General features: G+C 35.9%; 1 protein-coding gene across 1 annotated transcript in view; it reads left to right on the top strand.

The window, feature by feature from the left end:
* LOC111147338 (mesenchyme homeobox 2) overlaps window positions 1-22,775 on the top strand; it is a 62,654-nt gene that overhangs the window by 26,116 nt on the left and 13,763 nt on the right. The window contains 1 exon segment of the mRNA XM_022503331.1: window positions 20,472-20,644. Within this exon segment, the coding sequence (XP_022359039.1) occupies window positions 20,472-20,644 (173 nt within the window).

Raw genomic sequence — 22,775 nt, 5'->3', positions numbered from 1 at the left:
AAATTGCATGCAACTTTAAAAATAAGTGTATTTGATGTACTCTACTCTCAAGTGTTTAGGCATTAGGCATCCTTTAACATAAAACAGACATAGAAATGAAATTTGCATTCTCTGTACACACATGAGAGTGTAAGATCATTTCCTTTTCTCCTACTAATAATCCCTATACTTGTAAATAAACATATAGAGATTGCTTGCTTGCAAAAAAAGACACACTTATATTTTAAAATAACATTGCATAGTATATAAATAAGTTGATACATTAAAGTAGTATTGGGGGTTTCTGCTTCCAGAAAGATAGAATAAATCTTTCTGGAAAACTTTTCTCGATTCTTTTCACTAAGTACAACTGGAAACACTGGATATTGTATATAAAATGAACCTAAGAAGATTCTGAAAGGTAGACAGGAAGGCAGAGTGGGTAGTGATTTTGAGACCCAAGAATGACGTGGTGGTGAATCGCCTGCATTTACTTTTGCCTTCTGTGTCCCAGACTTGGAGCTGAAGAAGCCAGCCACCTCAAAACACCCAACAAACACAAACATAAAAAGTTCCAACAGAAGTCTGCTATCTTTAGGCAAAGGTCCAGGAAAGGGGTAAGCTTCACAGAGCAAGATACTTGAACACAGTAACTGCTCTACTCAAGCAAAACAACCTCTACCCTGTGCAAGACCCTGTTAAGAGGGGCAGCCATTAAAGAGGAAGGAACTGTCCGTGAATCTCAGCAACTTAGATGAATCTCCAAAGAATTATTGTCCGTGAGAAGAGCCAATCCCAAAGGTTATATACCATATTATTCCATTTACAGAACATTCTTGAAAGGACAAAAATGATAAAAATAGAGAACAGCATAGTGGCTGCTAGGAATTAAAGAAGCGGTGGGGTCCAGAGGGAATTGGGTGTGGCTATAAAAGAGTAGCATGATGCTTCTTTATGGTGATGGAAATGTTCTGTATCCTGTCTGTTTCATGGCCAATATCCTGATTGTGATATTGTGCTCTAGTTTAGCTAGATGACTACTAGGAAAACTGAGTAAAAGGTCCCAGGAACCTCCTTGTGTTATTTATGGATTGCATGTGAATCAAGAATTATTTCAAAAAGGTTCATTTAATTAAAAAATATGATGGCTTAGTAGTTCTTTAGAATGTCTTTACAGCTACTCTACTATCGTAAAGTTTATTTGACTCTTTCTATGGGCCATGATACTATTCATACTCATAGTAGATATTTTCTCTTCCCATGTGGAGATGTTAGTGCTGCTTTCAAATAGGAACAACTTCTTTTGGCTGAGAATAGAAGATCTGCTTACCTGACTGATGTTTACAAAAGATGTCACAATACATGTTGTATGCTTTTATGTCATATATATTTTGTTAAAAATATTATAAATTAATTAATTGAGAGTATTGAGGAAACCTGAGTAATTACATAGTAGTTTTACACTTTGTGGCAGGTTTCTAAAGAGACATCCTAAGAATATCATACATCACCTAACATCATTTCTTTTGAACAGAATAATAATTTAAAAATAACTGAACTCGAAACAAATTTTCAGAAAAGTCAAAAGAAAATGAATTTATTGCTGAGATGCCCATAAGTTCGAAGCAGTTGACACCCAATATCATTATATTCAATAATAATATCATACTATCACAGCTGGTATTTTGTAAGCTGTTTCGATCCCTTGTTGGTAGAATCTGGGGCTTAGAAGAAGATGAGTTAAGCATTGGATGAGTTCTAGATTATTCCTTCTTCCCCAAGATATGCTTGCTAATGTCCAGTGGTCATATGCTGGAGGAGTGAAATTGCGAAGTAATCATGTAGGACTATTAATTATGTGGTAACCTATGTAATTAAAGACCTGGAGAATTTTGAAATCATGTATGAATTTAAAGTTTTTAGATTGGGAAGTTACAAGATGTTAACTGTTGTTCACAGTGGTCTTTTCTCCTTATTTTGCATTTCTTTCAGTAGAATGTCTTTTGATATGGGTTCAAAATGGAGTACTTGGATGAGATTGTCCTATGCAGTGATTAAAAACACAGACTTTGATGATTCCTCAGGATTAAAGCCTAGCTAGCTGTGTGCTTTCTGGCCATGTGACCTTGTATGTGTTACTGATTCTCTCTGTGTCTCAGTTTCCTTATTTCTGAAATGAAAGATTACTTAAGCCATTAAATGTAGGTGCTTACAATACAGCTTGGCACATAATAAGAAATACTTAGGGGTTAGCCATTATTATTATTATGCCAACATTAAGAATCCTGTAGAAAGTTTTCTTAAAGTAGAAAGTATCTTAAAGTACGTCCTTTTTTTTTTTTTTTTTCAGTGATTAGAAATGATACTCCATTGGAACTTCACCAGAGACAATAGCTTATCATCTTTGACCATCAAGATTATGCTAGAATTTATTGATTGGTTTTTGTTCAGTGCCTACTGGTGATGATATATTAAATGATTCCTGCCTTAAACTACTCTGGATAGGAGCATGAAGATTTTCATAGCAGCTGAGAGGGAGCATGTATCATACTTTATTTATAGATACCAAAATTAAGCATTCAAAGTCAATCTTTTACTCCCTGTTTTAAAACCATCAATGGCAGATGTGATCCACAACTAATGAATCACTAAATTCTATCCCTGAAACTAATAATACGCTATATGCTAACTTGAATTTAAACTAAAAAAATAAATAAATAAAAATAAAACCATCAGTGGTTTTCTGTTATCAAGAGAAATCAAAGGCTCTTATGGGCTTACCCTGGCCTCCTCTCCCATCTTTTCCCACATGCTGGTTCCTAGCACTTTGAGGTACTAAGTTTTCCGGGTATATTCCAGGGGCTCTGTAAAGTTCTCTGTTCACTTTGGCCTTAATGCAATTCCCACTTTGTGTTTTAGGAAAACTCTTCTCCATGTCCAAATTCTGACTTGCATTTGCCTTCTGTGGATTTCGTCATAACTAAAATCAGACAGATTTACTGCTTCGCTTCTTAACCCACAATGGAAATCCCTCTGCATTATTAGCACCTCCTTCATTGTATTGTCTTATTTTTTTTTCCCAATCTATTTTATTTCGTATTTCATAATTTCTAAGTACAGGAAAGTACAAAGAAGAGAATAATTGGAATCCATTGCGGTTTTTTTGTCTCTATCTCTTCCTTTTTTTTTTTTCTTCTCCTACTCTTCTTCCTCCTCCTCTTTCTTCTCCATCTTCCCGCCTCTCTCCCTCTCCCCCTCCCTTTCTCTCTCCCTTGTCAATGCTGTGTGCTCCTCATGGGCAGGGATAATTTCTTACTCCTCTTTTTGTCCCCTCAATATCCTGCACAATTTTGGCACATAGGAAGTGCTCAGTAAACCTTTTATGAATAATTGCATTTGCAGGAGAAGGAATTGGTTTGAGATATTCTTGAGATACCATAATGAGACCAGCATCATTTAGACATACGACATCTTCCTTGATGTAATAGGAGCGTACTTTTTAAAACTAGCATAAGAGCAATTTCAGAAGTACCTAGAAGGCAGGCAAACAAATGTGGATTGGGCTAAGTGATTATTGTAACAATCTTAGTACAAGATGCTGAACCTGACTCTGGTATTGTTTCCTATCTCAAAGGAAAACGACACAGAACATTGTGACTAATAGGTTGTGGGGGATGGAGACAAGTAGAAAGATTCAAAGTCCTTTAAAGATTAACTTGTACCACTGATAGGTTGGAAAAGGAAGGTAGTTTAGTTTGGGGAATTTAACTCAAAATGGTTGCCGGCAGGGGCTGGCAGGACAAATTTTAGGAATGCCCAGTAGGTGGTTAGAAGGGCGGGGCAGGCAGGAGCTCTCCACCCCTTCTTTGTTGTTGATTTTCAAAACCTTTGATCTTTAGCTACAAACTTTGAGAGGGTAGGATGAGTTGTTTTGCAAAATATACAGGCCCATCCCACCCTTTAATTTCTATTGTGTGTTCTAAATTTGAAGGCCTTCCATTTTACTTTTCTATAGGCTATCAGGCTCTCTGCTAAACTAGAGCCCTGCCCTGAGAACACTTTTTTTCTGCTCAACAGTTTACTAATTCATTCCCTCCGTTGGTCTTTCAAGGCATCATATGGCTTCAGCCTATCTTTCAGGGATGATCCCGATCCTGTCTTCCTTATTAACCCTCTTCTGTACCCATTACTCAATCTCTAACCTTAGTGTCCGTATGACCTGAAAAATCTTCTAATGCTCTCTTGTAACTGCTCTGCCTTTTCTTTCAGAACCATCATAAATGTAATCTCTTCATGAAACATTTCATGACCCCTCAATTTCATGCAGTTTTTTTGTTTGTTTGTTTTGTTTTGTTTTAAATTCTTCGATTTTCCATAGGTGTTTCTCTTTTCTGGCACTAAGCTGTTCTTTGGTATTTTGAGCTATTGTGGAGATTTAAAAAAAAAATCTCTTTCTGGTATCTGTACCACTTGCGTGCGCACGCACACACACAAGCACACAAGCACACACACATACAAATACACAATTTTTATAAGTTCCTTAATGAGTTACATGTATGAGTTACATGATTTATCAATATGTTTGTACATAGTCAATAAACATTTGTGGGGTGGAATTCATATGGTAATCTCCACCTTGAAAATTGTGAACAGTTTAGTTATGGAAATTCTTTAGAGAAGCACGGCCCTTGGAGAATTCTCCATTTTGAGAGGGAAGGGTAGTGGGAGCAGAGATGGGGCAGCCCAGAGATGGTGACTTGCTTTGGTTATTCAGGGAGTTGTAGGAGGGCCTCCCTGGAACCCAGGACAACTATGGCTTAGCCAGTGAACAACTTAATTTCATGTAAATCAGCTATATTAATCATTTACAGAGTGAGACATTTCTGCTCCTATTTTATAGCTGTACTGGCAAGTGGGTGCCAGAGGAAAAGGGAATTCCCTGGGTAACTAGACTCCAACCTCAAAGCTCTTTACTTCCTCTGGATGATTAATTATGTTGCAGGGTTCTTAACAAAGGACCCTTGATTCAGATCCCCAAGCACTAGGGTATTAATGCTGCAGCACTTTCGCTGCATCCTAGCTCAGTTAAATTTTTTCTCAAAGCTGGTTCCTATTTCTGGCAGTAACTCTTCAGTTCTGGAACTTCAGTTCCAGCCAAAATAAACTATTGTCTCAGGTCTGTATTTTTCCTGAAGCTCCATGGCATTTTTATGGAATGTGGAGACAGTTTTATGTAAGACTTTAATGGTAACAATAAAGGACCCAGATCCCCTTCTCTGGCTTGCTATCCTTTCCTCTGTATCCCGGCAGTGATCATACAGCTTCCAACAAGAGAGCCATGTTAAAACTTCCAGATGAAATCTGTCATTTATTTACTGTGTGATGTGAGCCTCACTTTCCTTTTTTTCCCTCCCATCCACAACAGCATAAAATCATTTTTTATGTGTAGCTATATTTTTGAAGAAAAAGAAGGCATTCTCCTATATCATGATTGAATGTTCAAAACTGTCTTGTTGCTCAGTGAAATAATGCTAAAAGTCTTATCTTTTAAAGTAGCTCTACTTTATCTGTGAACATCTATTATTCATACTGCTGATAATAAATCAGAGAAGCCAATATAACATTAAATCTTAAAGACTTTTAAAATAAAAAAAAAAAAGACAAAGCTTGCTTATTCTTGATACTTATTTTCCAATGTGTAGTAATGGAATTTTAAAAGTACATGTCATAAGGATAAATTTGAATGCTATGGGACTATCACTAGCCCAATAGGGTCAATATGTTAATATTTAGCATTTTGAAGGCCAGATTTTCCCACTTCAATGAGTGAATAAAGGCAATTCTTTTGAGATTATTATGTTTCCATTATCTGAGTTTGTCTGATGAGCTCTTCAAAACAGGGTTTGTAAATTGAGGAGTTTAAAGTAAATTAGAGTTCTGAAGTGGTATCTTTGTTAGAGGATGAGCTAATGCATACATGGTAATCCTAGAAAAGGTGAAGTTAATTAATTTTTAAATATCTTGTTGTTTTAGTAAATGATTATCTTTTTTAAAATGAGAGATTATGTTCCAGCAATTTAAGGAAACATACAATAACTTTTTGTGACTTCTTGTTGTTGTTGGCTATTACAGATAATTAAAAGTCTCCATTTTGCAGAACTGCCGCTAGTACATAAAACCATTCACAGCAGCTTTAGTTTCATGTTCCATAAAATTGAGCTTCCTGTCTTTACATTTTAGAACCTAGATCATGATCCTTGAGATTTTGCTATGTTAATGCATACAATTACTAAGGAAAGGAAATGGTGTAATATGAGAAGACAAAGAAATCAAGTCATCAAAGTAGACTTTTGCATAACAAACTTGTTGAACTTAGCTATAGAATTTACTAAAACATATCTTTGAGCCATATGTCTGGAAATGTCTTACCATTTTAATGTGGGAAGCACAGAGACCTCACTGAGATAATGTTATAGTGGGCTCATGAGGCAGACCTGGATTATTGGTTAAAAGGAGCATTGACAGTGTTCTTCCTACACTCATTTTATGCATGTTTAAGTATCATAGGTTTGTGGGAATTGCATGATGATTTCTTCCTCTCAACAGAAATCTCATTTGATATTTTTAGAGCATAATCACAATCAGAAGACTTTACTTAAGCTATTAAAAAAAAAAAAAAAACCTTTCTTCTCACAGAACTGTTGAAATACCTAAATTAAGGAATTTTTCCAATATTTGAGTCTTATTTATAAATGTTAGGTAAAGTGTAAGCTTTAGTTATGGCTTATTTAACATATAACAAACTTATTTTTATATTTGTTTCTTGGTGCGTATCCACATGTGTATAAACACAGAATATGTGGCTAAATTGCATTTAGTGTGGCAAATATATTTTGACATATCAACAACATTCTCTATAGTACCTTGAGGATAATGAGCTAGCAATAAAGAGAAAACACTTATTTAAATAATTATTATCATGGGAAAGGTTAACACGGATTCACTAAATCATTATTTTTTCATACTTTGGATATTAATTTTATGTCAGTGTGATTTATTTAAGTGAAAAATACTAGAACTCTTCTCAAATTGATGATTAAATATAATTAGGAAATATAGAGCTTTCTCTTTTCATTATGAAAACCTTCTCAAGTACCACGGAGTACTTTTAATAAGACATTGCTTGACAGCCAGCTAAGCACGTGATGGAGATCTGTTTGCAATATAGTAAGCATTTAAAACCTAATCACTTAAATACAGTATTTCTAATAGCCCAGATCTTTAATAGCATGGATTTTACTGTTTCATATACTTTATCAAACTGAATTTCAGAACTTTTCTATGTCGCAAAGATAGCATCTTCTTCAGTTGAGAAATGGTATATTCCAGAGTGGAAAGAGGTAAATGAGTAGGTAGGTGAGAGAGATGGTAATACAAAGCCAATGTCACTTCATCCGAGGTCTGGAGAGGAAAAAAAAATGCAATTATATTGTGAAAACATATCTCAAAGTGCTTTAGAAACTTTATTTCTGGTAAAACTGTTCATTTATGGGGACATCTGTGAAGCACTTTCATGTGTATTATCTTACTTACCGGTTTAAGAAATCTTCGAGGCTGGCAGTAAACTGAGGATAAATGGATTACAACTGTTAGGTGGTTAAATAGAGACAGTCCCTGAGGTTTTATGCCACGCCTGTTGCCATTTTCATTTCCACAGCTATCCCCAGAAAGCTTAGTGTTTTAGTATAGATTAATTAACATTTATCGTGGAGTTTCTAACATGGAGCTTAATTATAAACACATACTTTTTCATTTACAATGTTTCATATAAGTACCCAATATAGAAGATTCCCTGATGTAATTCAGTGTAAGCTTAAAAATAGGAAACCTTCCCCTTTAGTCCTGCCACACGTACAGACACACATGCATGCCCTTAAAATGCGTGTGACGCAAAACTACTTATACACATTCCTTAGAATACAAGGTTTATGTCTGTTTCCGTGTAATTTTCCTTCTGTTTACTATTTGTAAGCCAACTTCTTCTGAGAGACCAGGTGCTTTGTATTTTTTACTTACTTTGTGTGGTACTTAAAATAGCACGATAGTCCAGAGACCATCTGAGAAATGCTGTTTGCTTTGCTCACAGTCCTGACAATTTGGGTGTTCTCTTGTCTTTTTCCAAATAATTTTTTACATTTTTCTTTGTTTTAAGTTGTAAATGCCTTAGGTGATTTCAATGTAGAAAAATTTTCAAGAGAAAATAAGTCCAATTTCCATCTTAAAAAGAAAATATTATTGCAGTTGTGGGAAGTTTGGAGTTTCTTTTCACTGGTATGAGACCATGTCTATACTTTTAGTTTCCAGTATTTGAACATTGAAGGATGGTCCCTTTCTTCTTGATGCATTTTATATTGTGCTTTAGGTTTGGCACAGTTAGTATTTCATTTAAACAACAAAGCACTTAGATGTGGTGATTATTGCTGGATACCCCAATAATCTATGATTGCCCGTGGTTTACTCTGTGTTGCATGAGATTAAAAATAATTCATCATTTATTTAAAGCAACTCCTGGCCTTTCTTTGCCGACAATGGCATGAGCATAGTTTCTGTGATTTACCCATGTTGTTGAATTGATTATCAGATCAACACAGCAATAAGGCATATTAATGAATTGTAGAAAATTGTTAGTTTTGTAGATGAACTTTAGAATACTGCTGTAAATATTATTGTCTAGTCCTTGAGATTATTTCCAAATTAGCTAAGCATATACTCTTAGCCTGATTGATCTTTCTTTTCTAACTTTATTACTATAAACATTGTTATTCATGATTTTATGATAGTTTCTGAATACCAGGATTTAGTTTGTGAAGTAGTAAGGTGTTACTGTTCTGCTGGGGTCATTTAAGTAGGGACTCTTGGAAGTCGGTTGTTAAAATTTTGGGGAAGTTTGAGAACCAGTTGATACCACCTTAACTCAGTGGCTTGAAACTCACTAAGGTGAGAATATTTACATCATGGGAAGTGGCAACTTGTACAAACCAGAGCGCTTTTCCCTTCCTACCAATAGCAACTGGGTATAATTCATTTCAGATCATTCAAAAAGAAGATTCAAATATTGCACTAGTGATTGAAAATTTTAAAATATACAAATTTTTTTACAAATGTTTTAAATATGTACCAGAAATGAGCATGAATTTGACTGCATGCCTATGTGACCGATAGAGATTGAAGAAAATAAAATATTTTAAATGTTTTGAGTATAAGTATATATGTGTATATACTTACATATATACAAACATATACTTTTTATTTGGCTTACTTTGAAAATAAAAGATAGTGCCATTTAATTAGACTCAAAAAAGTGTATACTTTAATTTTGAATCCACTTTTTAGTACTAAAGCTGTAAAAAGAAAATATGAAAGAAATAAAATCATACAGACTTGCAAAACCCATTTATTTTTTTAAAAGAAACATACTTAAAACTTGCTGATTGGCCAAAGAAATTATGAGCACAGCTGGGTCTTTTAAAATATGTATTGGTAGAAAGAGCTAAAAAAAAATATAATAACCTCCTTTTTAAAATCAATTTCATTTTTACAAAACACATCAAGATGTATTTCACTAAAGGCTAGGTGTGAAAAGACAGTTAAGTGATTCATATAAAATTAAAAGTCTAATGTGATTTAGTAAAAATTTCAGTTAATTAAGTCTGATTCGGGATATATCTTTAGTTTAATAATATTATTAATAATAGTCATATATTATTGCATTGGTTCTATATCTTAGATATACACACACTCTAAATTCCCTAATTTTCCTCTTAGCAACAATCCCATGTGGATTCTGAAAATGGGGAATCTGAATTTCAAAAGACAGGCCCAGAAGACCACACAGTTAGTAAGTAGCAACAGTAGATTTCTAACTCAGGTTGGCTGGCTTCAAAGGTCCTGCTACTTTCCCCCCAAGTCATTCTTCCCTTCCAAATATGTAAAAATTTGAAGCAGCATGTAAAGTTATAAACTTACACAGCTTTAATTATAATCACAATTCTGTTTAATCAATGCAAAACTTTAAAAAATGTGTACTAAGATCTTTTCCATTGATTGAAAATTATTACAAGATAAGCAGACGATATGCTATCTGTGTGTGTGTGCACATGCATGTGTGTATGTGTTGGAAAATTACATTTAGGAGCAAATTGTACATGTCTTCTGTACAACACAGGTGTCGACTCACAGGTGTTAAGAACAACAAAAATGTTGATACTTCAAGCCCCTTTCCACTGTGTAGTGGAAGACTAAATGCATTTAACATCTAAACTTCATAAGCTTTTGAAACATTTCAAAAGTTATAGGCTGTGATCTATGACGTGTGAAAAAAATCATTAAATTGTGAGTTTTGGTGGAGTGCCTCAATCTGATGTAAAATTACAAGCCGTGAATTGTCTGCCAAACCTAGATGAAAGCTTCACTCTCTCATTAACTTAACTTCATACCATTTGTATACTGTCTTGGTAGAGATTAGAAATAGATGTAGAAGTTTTTTCACATGTAGTATATTATGATAATTTTTACTTTTAAACTTCAGTAAAAGTTACCTTCCTAGTGTAATTCTTTTAGTGTACATTCAAATTAGCTTCTAAAATTTTATGGATGTACAGATAATAACTGCACTTAAGTTCTTGAGTTTCTATATCAAATGTATAATTGCATGTTAAGACTTTTAAAAATGTCTTTTAGAAGTTTCCTGTATAGTGATTCTTAAGACTTTATAGAATGTTTCATACCATATATGGGATTAAAGGAAGGCTTCATGGGTAGATGGTTAGAATCTGTTAGATACGCAAATATATATGTGTGTATCTTTCTATAATTGCCCCCCTCAAAATGTAGTAATTGCGATATTATTCAGGTATTTCCCACAAAATGGTCTGACAGAAACACAGGTTATACATCTCCAAACATTAAATTTTAATAAACAGCTGTGGTGATCTTATACCCCAAATAACTACTTAAAATTATTTGTGGATTTATCTTTAGCAGCTTTTATTCCCACCTTGATTGTAAGCTACTTTAGGATAAGTATTATGTTGAGTTGAATGGTTTGATAGCACATGACACAATAAATTATTCATGTATGTATGTAGCACACCACACCTACAGAGTATAAGCCGTGGATACCTGGCTCAAAGGTAGATTATAGCACAAGCTGGTATGGAAACGACACTTCATGATTGAGCCCGTCACAGTTCAACAATATTGTCAGTTTCTAATACGCCTTTCTCCATAGACAGGCAGGTTCTGGACCTGAGTATCATTCATACCTTCCTTTGTCCAAGAAATAGAACTCTGGAATCGGTCTCTCTGACCTCAACCTCTTCTTTCATCTCTCAGAATAGTATTTATGAGCTAAATGAAGGCCTCATCTTTTCCTCTCTTATTCATAATCTTTTAGACTCTTGCAACCATTCAGGCTTCACTGGTCTCTGCCACCAGCCGCCTTCGCTTGCATATCCTTTATGGCACAGGCCAGCGGTTCTTAACATTTTATTGTCAGAAATCCTTCTTAGTTATCGTTTGATCCCTGTACTCAGATCCCCTGTTTTAGATTTTTTCCAAGTAAGTTTCACTGCAGTTTTTCCCAACTCAAAATATATATAAGTAGTAAGTAGTAGTAATAATGATGAGGAGGAAAAGGATAATATGATTTGTACATTTTGAGATCCGTCAGCACGTTTGTCATTTTCATAATATGCTCAAACATGTTTACATCACACTTACTCTTTATTATTTAGGTAAATTATCAAATCACACAAACAGCTGATTTAATCACAGAGAAGCGATTGGTTGGTTATTTATGTATTTATGTGATAGAAAGCAAGTGTTCCCTAGTCAGTGTGAACAGAATTCTATTTGTGGAAGGGATTTAGGTAGTGTTCCATAAAGGTACGTCCTAAATTCTTACGCTTCTTCCAGTTGAGAAAATCCCTTTACAAAAATAATCACAAATTGACTTTAATGCAAATGAGTCACCCCAGACTGCTTGCTTTCTTGCTGGCAAAGCTGCCATAAATAAATAGATCACAAAACATTTAACTCTACCAACAGTAATCAGAAGGAAACGAACTGTTGCTTGGTGCCTGGGCCAGAACCCTAGTTTGGTTGGGATTTTATGATTGTTTTTATTTTATTTTATTTCATTTTATTACTTTAATATATTATTATTTTTATAGTTTCTTTTCTCCTATAAAATTAAGGCAAAATCAATTTATAAATTATTTGCCATTAATCTTCTAATATGATTATTTCTGAGGTTAAAAAAGAAGTAATTTACTTCTCAAACCTTCTATGTGAGGAAAATTATTAGTAGACAATAGTTCCCAGCAAACAAGTAAGTGCACAGTATTTAAGAGAGTATGCTTATTTGTTTAGGAAATAACCCATTTTTTTTTTAAACCCAGTTAATAGTGTTTGCTAAACATTTTGTATGCTCTAACATCAAAGCAGAATGTGACTCCTACCTACCTACCTATCTACATCAATGTGAATGGCTGTCAGGATTCTTTCAAGGAAAAGAATCACACACACACACACACACACACACACACAACCTGACTCTAGTTTATTGGATTGCCAGTTTTAGTTAAGTTTTATCAAATTTTTAAATAAAAACTTTCAGAGAAAACAAAAATCCATACATTGATCCCACGGGACTTATAAACTGTCATTTCAACAGTTTCACTGGAAAATCATAATTAAACCTTAAGCTTAATTTTATTTGCACACTAATCAAAAGTGACAGATATTTTTAGGGATTCAATAATTTTAAGTGTAAAATAGAAGTTTGCTAGTTACTGTGTAAATTCTGAATTTCTTAGGTTTTAGGTTGAGTTCTGTTTGCAGAATGAAAGTATCCTATAGTTTGATGGTTTACTTATTTATTATTTATTTGAGAGGAGATAGCTGGGAGTGGGGGGCGGGCAGAGGGCAAGGAGAGAGAAACCCAAGCTGACTCTGCCCAGCATGGAACCCAACTAGGAGCTCCATCTCAGGACGCTGAGGTCATGACCTGAGGAGAAACCAAGAGTCAGACACTTAACTGACTGAGCCCACCCAGAGCCCTCAGTCTCCTCGGTTTTAAATTTTATAATAGTGACACTGATTTGGTGCTTTTCTATCTGAACATACTGGGAGAAATCATTATAGATATAAAAATGTAAGTAATATTCCTTGTCCCCATCTGCTATTAATTGGTATATGTGCTTTGAAAAGTTAATAAAAAACAATTTTGCTGTGATGCTTTCTCTTTTGTTTAAGGTGAAGGTTATTTAAATTCTGATAACAGAACAAAACCCCTTAGGATTATCACTGGAATCATCATCCACAACCAGAGCATGAAAATCAAAGTTCCAGCAGAGATTCAGAACTAGATGCTTAATATTGGAAATATGAAGATGAATAAAGCTCACTTTTAAATCTTAAGTTAGCTGGAGTCTAGAGTTCAGAGAAGTAAAGCAGACATGGAGATGAATAATAAGCTCCGTACTTTATTATAAGAGTTACTGCTCTGGGGCGCCTTGGTGGCTCAGTGGGTTAAGCCTCTGCCCTCAGCTCAGGTCATGATCCCCGGGGTCCTGGGATTGAGCCCCACATCGGGCTCTCTGCTCTGCAGGGAGCCTGCTTCCTCCTCTCTCTCTGCCTGCCTCTCTGCCTACTTGTGATCTCTGTCTGTAAAATAAATAAATAAAATCTTAAAAAAAAAAAAAAAAGAGTTACTGCTCTAAAAATATATTAGAGTCACCATGGTGACTTGACAAAAAAGGCTCAGAACCATGGCATAAATGCGAGCCTTCACACTCTTAGGAAATGCAGACTTGTCTTCTAGAAGAAAAACAAAACAAAACAAAAAACCTTTTGGAAGCCCTCCTGTGACATGTCCAAGGAATTTACCAAGCTGCTAGCAGAACTGATACTGAATTTTTTGGTGCCTCACTGCAAAAGCTGTGTGGTATTTCCTGAAGTCATAAGAGATCAAAATCCTTTTTGCCCTTTTGACAGTCAATTAGAAAAGTCACAATTCTTCTGACACTCCCAAGTTACTTATTGTCCTTACTTTCTGAAAAAAGTTTCTTTCCCTCCTTATTCTCTCGGGGACACAGAAACACCATGTAATCCCAAACCATTTCCTGACGTAAGAGCTGAATAGGAGGCAAAAGAGGGGTGGGTATTGCCTATGGAAGTTTGCATCCGCTTCATGCCCTTGTCAGTTGCTTCTGCATGTATTGGGATGTAAATGTGAATGCCAGGATTATCTTTGTATTTGCCTCCAACTCTTGAATAGATGAGAACTGTAGTATGCATCAAACATTTATATTCCAGTTAAGGAAACAAAGGATCCGTATAGTAACAGAATGTGGTAAACATTGGAAGAAAGGAACAAAGATCATTTGATGAGATCTCAGAGGAAGGGTACATTCTTTAAACTAATAGGATCAGGAAAATGTAATGGAATTCTGTGTGTCAAAAGCTCTTCACTGGGGTTCGCCTGGAGTGTAAATGGTGATTATTGTGAAATCCTTTGCTAGCAGGCACAATTCAAACGTGTACATGTATGTGTGCCTTCTTTTGATAGACAGATGGTCATGATATTTCTGTAGTTTATGTTTTCTCTCTGGGATATAGCAAGAAGCATAAAGTCAATTTTGGGCATCTGTAACCAGTTTTAAATCCTAGAAGTATGTAGCAAGGTTGAAGAAGTTTACATTTACCCAGAAGACATGCTGGGTTTGTTTTTGTGTTCAGTACTTTGAACTTGGTAGTGAGAACTAAAACTATGCTAAATTTGACTCAAGTAAGTTGCACTGTATTCCCATTTTGTGTATCTTTGCCTCTTTTTAAAATTTTTAACAAAATACTATTTTATTAAATATATTTGGAATTGCACAATATTAATTTCATCAGAATATGTTAGTTCTTTGTGTATTTTACTTTGTATTTATGGCACCGATGAAGAACTATTAGGTTGACATTCTCTCAGTATCAGAAAGAACTACATAGTAAATAAATAATAAGAAGGGCAAGGTAATGGGGCATTTTGGTGGCTCAGTCAGTTGAGCAGGTCCTTTGGCTCAGTCATGATCTCAGGGTCCTGGGATCCAGGCTGGCATCGGCTTTGGCACAGGCATGGGCATCAGGCTCCCTACTGAGCCTGCTCCCTGGGGGAGCCTGCTTTTCCCTTTCTCTCTGCAGCTCCCCCTGCTTGCGTTCTCCCGCTCTCTGTCTCAAATAAATAAATAAAATCTAAAAAAAAAAAGGGGGCAAAGTAATAAAATTAAAATCAGTTGTTAATATGTCATTCTTTAAGAACAAAGGAACTCCACTAAGAAGAGGCTGTAAAAATGGTAAAATGGATTCATGTAAAATGAAAATGGCTTGTAAAAATGAATTCATATATTGATGGCAAAAAAAGTAGGGAATTGAAATGAATGATTGACTAATAATCAAAGAGGCAATGAACAAGGAAGCTCTAAAGAATGATTTTTTTGCGTGTTGAATACAGCTATTACCATTACTGTTACTATTACTAAACTGAAAAATGGCCTTTGAAATTTGGCTTTGCTTTATAAGTAAAGGGAAACTATTCTTTTTTTTTTTTTTTTTTTTTTTTTTTTACATACAGAGATCACAAGTAGTCAGAGAGGCAGGCAGAGAGAGAGAGGAGGAAGTAGGCTCCCCGCCAAGCAGAGAGCCCAAAGTGGGACTCGATCCCAGGACCCTGGGATCATGACCTGAGCCAAAGACAGAGGCTTTAACCCACTAAGCCACCCAGGTGCCCCGAGGGAAATTTATTGTTATAGCTGTATGTTTTTCACATCAAAGGTGCAAGATACAGTGGATGTTTTCAGTGCCTTTTCCTATTCTAGATTGAGCATAGTGGTTTTCAATCCCGTTTTTACGGTAACATCTCAGTATATAATGGACTTACTCATTAGTAATAGTAGCTCACTAGTGCTATGGTTCTCAAATCTGGAGAGGGGATCATGGATTGGCAAGAGGATTTACGAACCCCTGGGGGAAGATTGTTTATTCTGGAAAAAAAAATCTGGAGAGGCTGAAATTTCTACTCATTAAGAAACTGGAGTAGCAAGTTGGAAGAATTTCCCATAAGATAGGCTATTTCCCACTTAAATGTGAAAATACTAGCATCAATATGATTATTCTATAAATTTCCCTGCCTCCGTTCACAATCCTTATGTTCACATAAAGATAATTATTAGCTTCCTATACCAACTGTTTGTGCAGCTTTGTTAATAATAAAAGAATATCATTTTGATTAGATTACAAAACATTGATACAAGAAGTTGCAAAGGATGAAGATAGACAATGGCTTAGTATTCATTCTTCCTTCAGAATATGGAATAAATATTCATTGTAGTCTAAGCTATAGAGACATTCCTTTACATTTTGATGTTTTACAGACATAGGTAAATTATGTTCTTCTTTTAAACAAGTCAGTAAGCTTACCCAGGGTAGCCAAAAAATATACTCAATCATACTTTAATATTTCTCTTTTGCTATAAAAAGCATTGTATACCACTAGTGAACAGACCAAGCCCTTACATTACTTGTCTTCACTGAAACATTATTATCTTTTGGCATCCTCTTGCACTAGGGGAAATAAAAAGTCACATGTGGAGAAGTTCTAAATGCTAGACAGAAATGATCCTTGGAGGGCAATTTTTATCCTCCACGGAAGTATTGCAGACTTCTTCCATTAGCATAGTCCCAGGGAGCAAAAGGTTAGGGAACTGGGACTGCCAACTGTACCTGAACACATAAGTCAACATTTCCTCTAAGCGGCGAGGGAGTGTGAGAGTGCACCCGCATGTGCATTAAAGTATCTGAGACGAGAAACAACAATTGTAATATTTTACATTGGAATATACTGTACAGATGGTGACATTTTGTTTGTGGTTGTACGGAAGAAAGTAAGGCAGTTTCCAGATTCCCCCCTCAACACCTACCATTTGGCATAGGATATGGGAGGTTGAAGAAAACGGAGGGATTTTTGCCTCAGTTGAAACAGCTGGAAAACAGATGGAAGCTGGTGTGTAATTTGCCAAAAGCCTTGTCCAAGTCTCCCACCCATTTTCCACCAAAGAAAAACTAGTCAGGTGATAGCAGTGGAGGCTTTAGGGTCAGCAAATGATGGGCTTCAGGACATGTTGGGGAAAAAAAAGAGAAAAATTTAAAAATCCAAGATCATAGGAAATACAAGTCCAGAAACGTGGTTCCAAGGAGCATGTTTTCAATAGGTAAGAAATAGTGGCAGCAACATGGGTGAAAACCACAGCAGAATCACAGTTACACGGATGAAAGTGTACACAGAATTAATTAACATTGGTGCTACCTCAACTGGGTTCGCTTTCTCTCGGGTGATGAATTCAGGAAGCACACACCCACTCTTGGTCAAGTTAGGTCAAGTTAGGTAATTATTCCATGTGCCATTATGGTAAGTGTAAGTGTGCGCAGTTCACATCCTTTTAGTCCCTGTGAGCTACTTTGGTTTGCAATTCAGGCATTCAATAAATTGTTTTTGGATTTAGATGTTGAATTATAGCCAGACTTTTGTTTAAACTCAGTCACTGGATATATAAACCTCCTGTTGTATATTTCTGATTACGATGGGCATGTATATAGATCCACTCCAAGGAACCTTCTTACAAGCATTGGCCCAAGTTTTGTGCGCTTGTGTATTTGTGTGTGTGTGTGTGTGTGTGTGTGTGTGGGCACATACTGATTTTGAAATACTTTTGAATACTACAAAAGTTAAAGTATTTCAAAAAAAAATATAAAGTAACAGGCTTTCCTCAATGTGAATTTGTTCATTCACGCTTATATAAGGAACTGTGTTAATCATGAATCATTCAAATTGAATTGCTCATGAGAAAAAATGCTCTGGCTTTGCTGTCAGTTTCCAGAGTTGCTTTACAGAAAGGAAAGGAGTATTGTCCCCATATAAAGAATAATCAGCTGCAGATTTCAGACTGAGCATGCCTCCAAATTGGCAATAATACTTTTGATTCATGTGAGAATATAGGTCCTGTGAGAGGTACTTATCTGAGTAATCTAGGCTGTGACTGAGTTTGCAGTCTGCCAGGACAGCCAATGGAAACATTAAATTAAAAAAAAAATCAGTCATCAACAAGTTTCGCTCACACAGAATAGCTAAATGCTGTAAAGATGTAGAGGTTGGCAAATCTGTAGCTAAAAACAGTAAGTGGATGACAAAGGGAGGTTCCACTTTGAGACGGGAAAGTTGGCATTGTGTGAGCACAGCCCGTCTGAGAGCTCACACATCATCTATCACAGAACTTATCTTGTCCTAGTGGCATAGTACCCAGTAAGGCCCGTGTGTGTCATGTCACAGACCACTCTTGCCCTGAATCAAGCCCTGCCTGCTCTGCCGAGGTGGGGAGTCAGTCAGCGCAGGGCTGAGGGACAAGCCCAGAAATGTGGTCAGTGAAATCTGAGGAATTTGTGACGGTGCCACTGCATCAGTGAATCCTCCTATGATCCCTCAGAGGAAAAGTAATGGCCTGTGTGCCAAAATTTTGATGTGAACTTTTTGTAGCTGCTGCTGCGGCTAGGCCTACACAACTTTACATCCGGCCAACAGAGATTTAGTAAGAGTCAGAACAGACTTTTTACATTAGAGTGCCTTGTCTGGTGGATTCCCATTATAGAGGACCCTCTTGACTTCAGTTAGACTTTCCCCGCCAGACAGAAAAGAACACTAATGTGTGTGTGTGTGTACACTAAATAATACGTATTACCTAGCATATTTAAGCATGACTGGATGAAGAAACCGATGCTGCCCAAAAAGGTCTTTCCTAAAAATATACCGTATCACATTTGTCAATTTAAAAAAAATTAAAATATCTTTCTTTGGAAGCTTTTTTTTAAGAGATGGGGGAGAGGCAGAGGAGCCTGTACTGGGCAGGCTCCATGCCCAGTACAGGCTCTATCTCATGACCCTGAGATCATGATCGGAGCCAGAATCAAGAATCAGATGCTTAACTGACTGACCCGCCCAGGTATCCCACACTTTGTAATCTTTGATTACCCATCATTTTTCCTATCACTTCTCTCATTTGGGCTCATAGAAGACTTCATTGTACTCTTACTTTCTAAAGATGTCATGGTTTGTGTGCACGTGCTCTAAAATAGAGAATTGAAGTAATATTTAAGAGAGCACAAACATACCTCTTACTAGATCAACCTTCATCATGTTGCTATTTCCCTGAAGATAGATTTGATCTGAATTACTAGAGCTGGTATGATTATCTGTTATTGGTTTATGTGGAATTTGTTTTCCATTATAGGCACACATTCTGTTCTTCAGTATATTAGAATGTCTTGTAACCTACATCTCAGGGATATGATAAGGATACATGAAATATTATATGTTAATTATGCCTTAAAAGCATAGGAAGAAAGATGGAACAATATGCTCGAAATTATTATTATTTCTAAATGGCATTATAAGATTTGACATTTGGATACCTTTTGTTAGGTGTTGTTCATCTTTTTAAAAAGATTTATTTACTTATTTTAGAGAAAGAGAGAATGCACACACAGGTGGGGTGGGGGGGCAGAGGGAAAGAGAGAGAGAATCCTCAAGCAGACTGGGCACTCAGCACAGAGGCAGATGCCAGGCTCAATCCCAGGACCCTGAGATCACCACCTGAGCCAAATTCAAGAGTCTTCAGTTTAACTGACTCAGCCACCCAGGCACCCGAGTGTTGTGCATCTTATGTTTTTTTCACATATAATGAAAAAACATTTTAAAACTTTCCATAGTTTGAGTTATACGAACACAATTTCATTTATAGATTCCACACTGGAATGTGTATTGTGCAAAGTAAAAGAATAGTATTGCTGTTGCCCTCAAAGAGACCAAACTTAAATAGAAATTAAAAGGTCAGCAAATATATATACACTCTTATGTATGCTTTGTCTGAGCTTGAACTGACACTTGTAGTTCAGTTGCCAAACATTGGAATTGCTTAAATACTCATATACTATGTCAATGCCTTTTTTTATTTTAGGACTTAAAACATTCAGTCATACTTAGATCCCAAGTATACATGTTAAACAACTTATTAAACACAATTTTGTATCTAAAATTGTTTTCCAGAGATGGTTTATTTTTTTATCTTTTTATCATATTAAGAGCAATTTTTTTTCCATATTTTGAAAAAATAGTAGACTCTTTGCCACTTAGGCTGGAGAGCAGATCAAAAAAATAAGAAATGTATCTTACCCTGTTGTGTTTTACTGTCTTTGCCATCTATTTTTCCCATATCTAACGCAGTGTCTAAAAAAATAGTTACTCAGTATGTGTGCCTGGTATGAATGATGGGATTGAAGACATTTGAATGAATGAAGTCAATCTAATTGTCTCACTTTTTTTTTTTTCTTTTTTCCAGACTCCCAGGAAGGAAATTACAAGTCAGAAGTCAATAGCAAACCCAGGAAGGAAAGGACAGCTTTTACCAAAGAGCAAATCAGAGAACTTGAAGCAGAATTTGCCCATCATAATTATCTGACCAGACTGAGGAGATATGAGATAGCAGTAAATCTGGATCTCACTGAAAGACAGGTAAAGTTGGACATTATTGTGATATGGTATTTTTAATTACACTGAGTCAACAGTCTTCTCTCACCATTTTTGCAATATCTATACCTGTGACTCTTATATACCACTGAGAAAACAGGTGTTCTATTCATTCCATGATGAAGTTTTGGCCCAGCAAAATGATACAATTAAGGATAACGACATTTATTCAGTTTAAGGAATCATTCTTTATTCTGTAATTATGTCCTTCCTATATATTTTGGTTTAAAAATATTATTTCTTGTGTATAATGATGGCATGTAGTGAGCAATTTTGTTTGCTTGTATTTTAAAGTCTCCTTATTTTGGTGTACTAGAAAGCTGGCAACCCCATGTTAGTTTCCTCTTGCTCCAGCACAGGGTTTGCTATGTTACTATTAACACATTAACCCCCAGACCTCAATGACATAATAAAAAAGCTCACTGTTTGCTCAGTCTCCATACTAACTTTACAAGTCCAGCATTACAAGCAATCACTCACAGACCCAATCTGACTCTCTGGCATCTCGACATGTGGTGTCCTTGGTAACCACAGGAGGTAAAAAAGAGTTGGACGTTCGTGCATTGACCTTTAAATGTTTTCACCTGGAAATGACCCATGTCACTTCCATTTATACTCTAAGGTCCGGAAATCATCAGTGGTGCCACTTAAGTTCAAGGGGGCTGGGAAATCATGGGAGTAAGGGAACATAGATCATTGGTAAATATTTCCCAAATATTTTTGAAATTATCTTGGTCTCAAAAATTAAAAATTCTGACATTGATTCATTTAGAGAACACTTTGAAATTAATGATCTGTGGACCCCAGTTGATAAAACCTAAAAAATGCTTTTCTAATTAATTATATTTTAGGTCTTTTCTTGGATTTTATTTGCTCCAGTAGTGCTCCCAGTGCATTCTTTTTATGGATTCTGATTTGCCCTGGGAGAATCTAGCCTACTGATGGTTAACAGTTGCTAATCTTTAGAAAAACATTCCTGAAAGGCAAATCCAAATATCTTTATGGACAGTGCAGTTATGATTGGCACTCCTAGGACTAGAGTCTCATTTCCTCTTTCACTGTGTGCACCTCCTCCAGGGATCCCATCAGCACCAAAGAAATACCAACAGGGTGTGGACAAATGAATACTGTCTTAGGAGAGCAAATTATTTTATCCAATTTCTTAAATCATCTGCTTTCCTCTGTTGATTTCTCGATTTCAGCTTTTGGAAGGATATTTCTGGGTAGTGGGAATATATCGAGAACCACTTTTATGTGGTTTTACTTATTGGCAGTTTATGTTTTATTAAATATTATGACTAGTGCCTAAGTTGTGAAGCACAACATTTTCCTTCCCTTGAACTTCACATACAAAATTCTCTCCATAAGGGTACAACATTTGGCTTGCTGGAAATGTTGGAGAATCTGAAGTCTGCATTATTGGACACCTGTTTTACTTTCATTTTTAAAAAAGAACTGGGAGCAGATTAAAAAAAAAAAGGGAGGGGAGGCATTACACATTAATGTTCTTGTGTATAGACTGTGAATTCTAAGAAATGCAATCATGTTTTATATGATACATAAAGGAAACAAACTAGGATTTGCTTCCAACCTACGGAAATAATGGCTTGCAGTACTGCACTCTTAGTCAAGAGAAAAGTGAAGATTCTGTGTTGCTGTTCAGGGGTGGCTTTGGTTCCCTGTGATTATCTGATTATAAGGCAGAGGTTTCACTTTTGGTTTAAAATAATTTATTTTTAGAAGCAATTCTATAAATTTGGTCTGGAAATTTATTAGGTATTTTGGATATGTCTTTTTCTTCCGGAGTTGCCATTTATGGAAAAGAATGATGTGCAGTTTTAAGCAAAATTATATATGCACGCGCACGTGCGCACACACACACACCAATTTTAATCTTTGTTTTTTGTTTTTTTAAGGTCCCTTTTCAGTTTTGTATCAGTTAGCCTTTGCTATGTAACAAACCATTCGGAAATCTTTCAACTAATAACCAATGTTCAGTTTGCTCACAGTTTTGTGGGTCAGGGGTTTTGACTGGGCTCATTGGATAGTTAGACTGCTGGCCTTACCTAAATGCCTCAGACACAGAGCTGCAGTCACCGGTGGGTTTGAAGAGCTG

The sequence above is a fragment of the Enhydra lutris genome, unplaced genomic scaffold (genome assembly GCF_002288905.1).
Source record: "Enhydra lutris kenyoni isolate GAN:26980312 unplaced genomic scaffold, ASM228890v2 scaffoldscaffold16, whole genome shotgun sequence".
Classification (NCBI taxonomy): Eukaryota; Metazoa; Chordata; class Mammalia; order Carnivora; family Mustelidae; genus Enhydra; species Enhydra lutris.
This window is presented reverse-complemented; position numbering and strand designations above follow the sequence as displayed.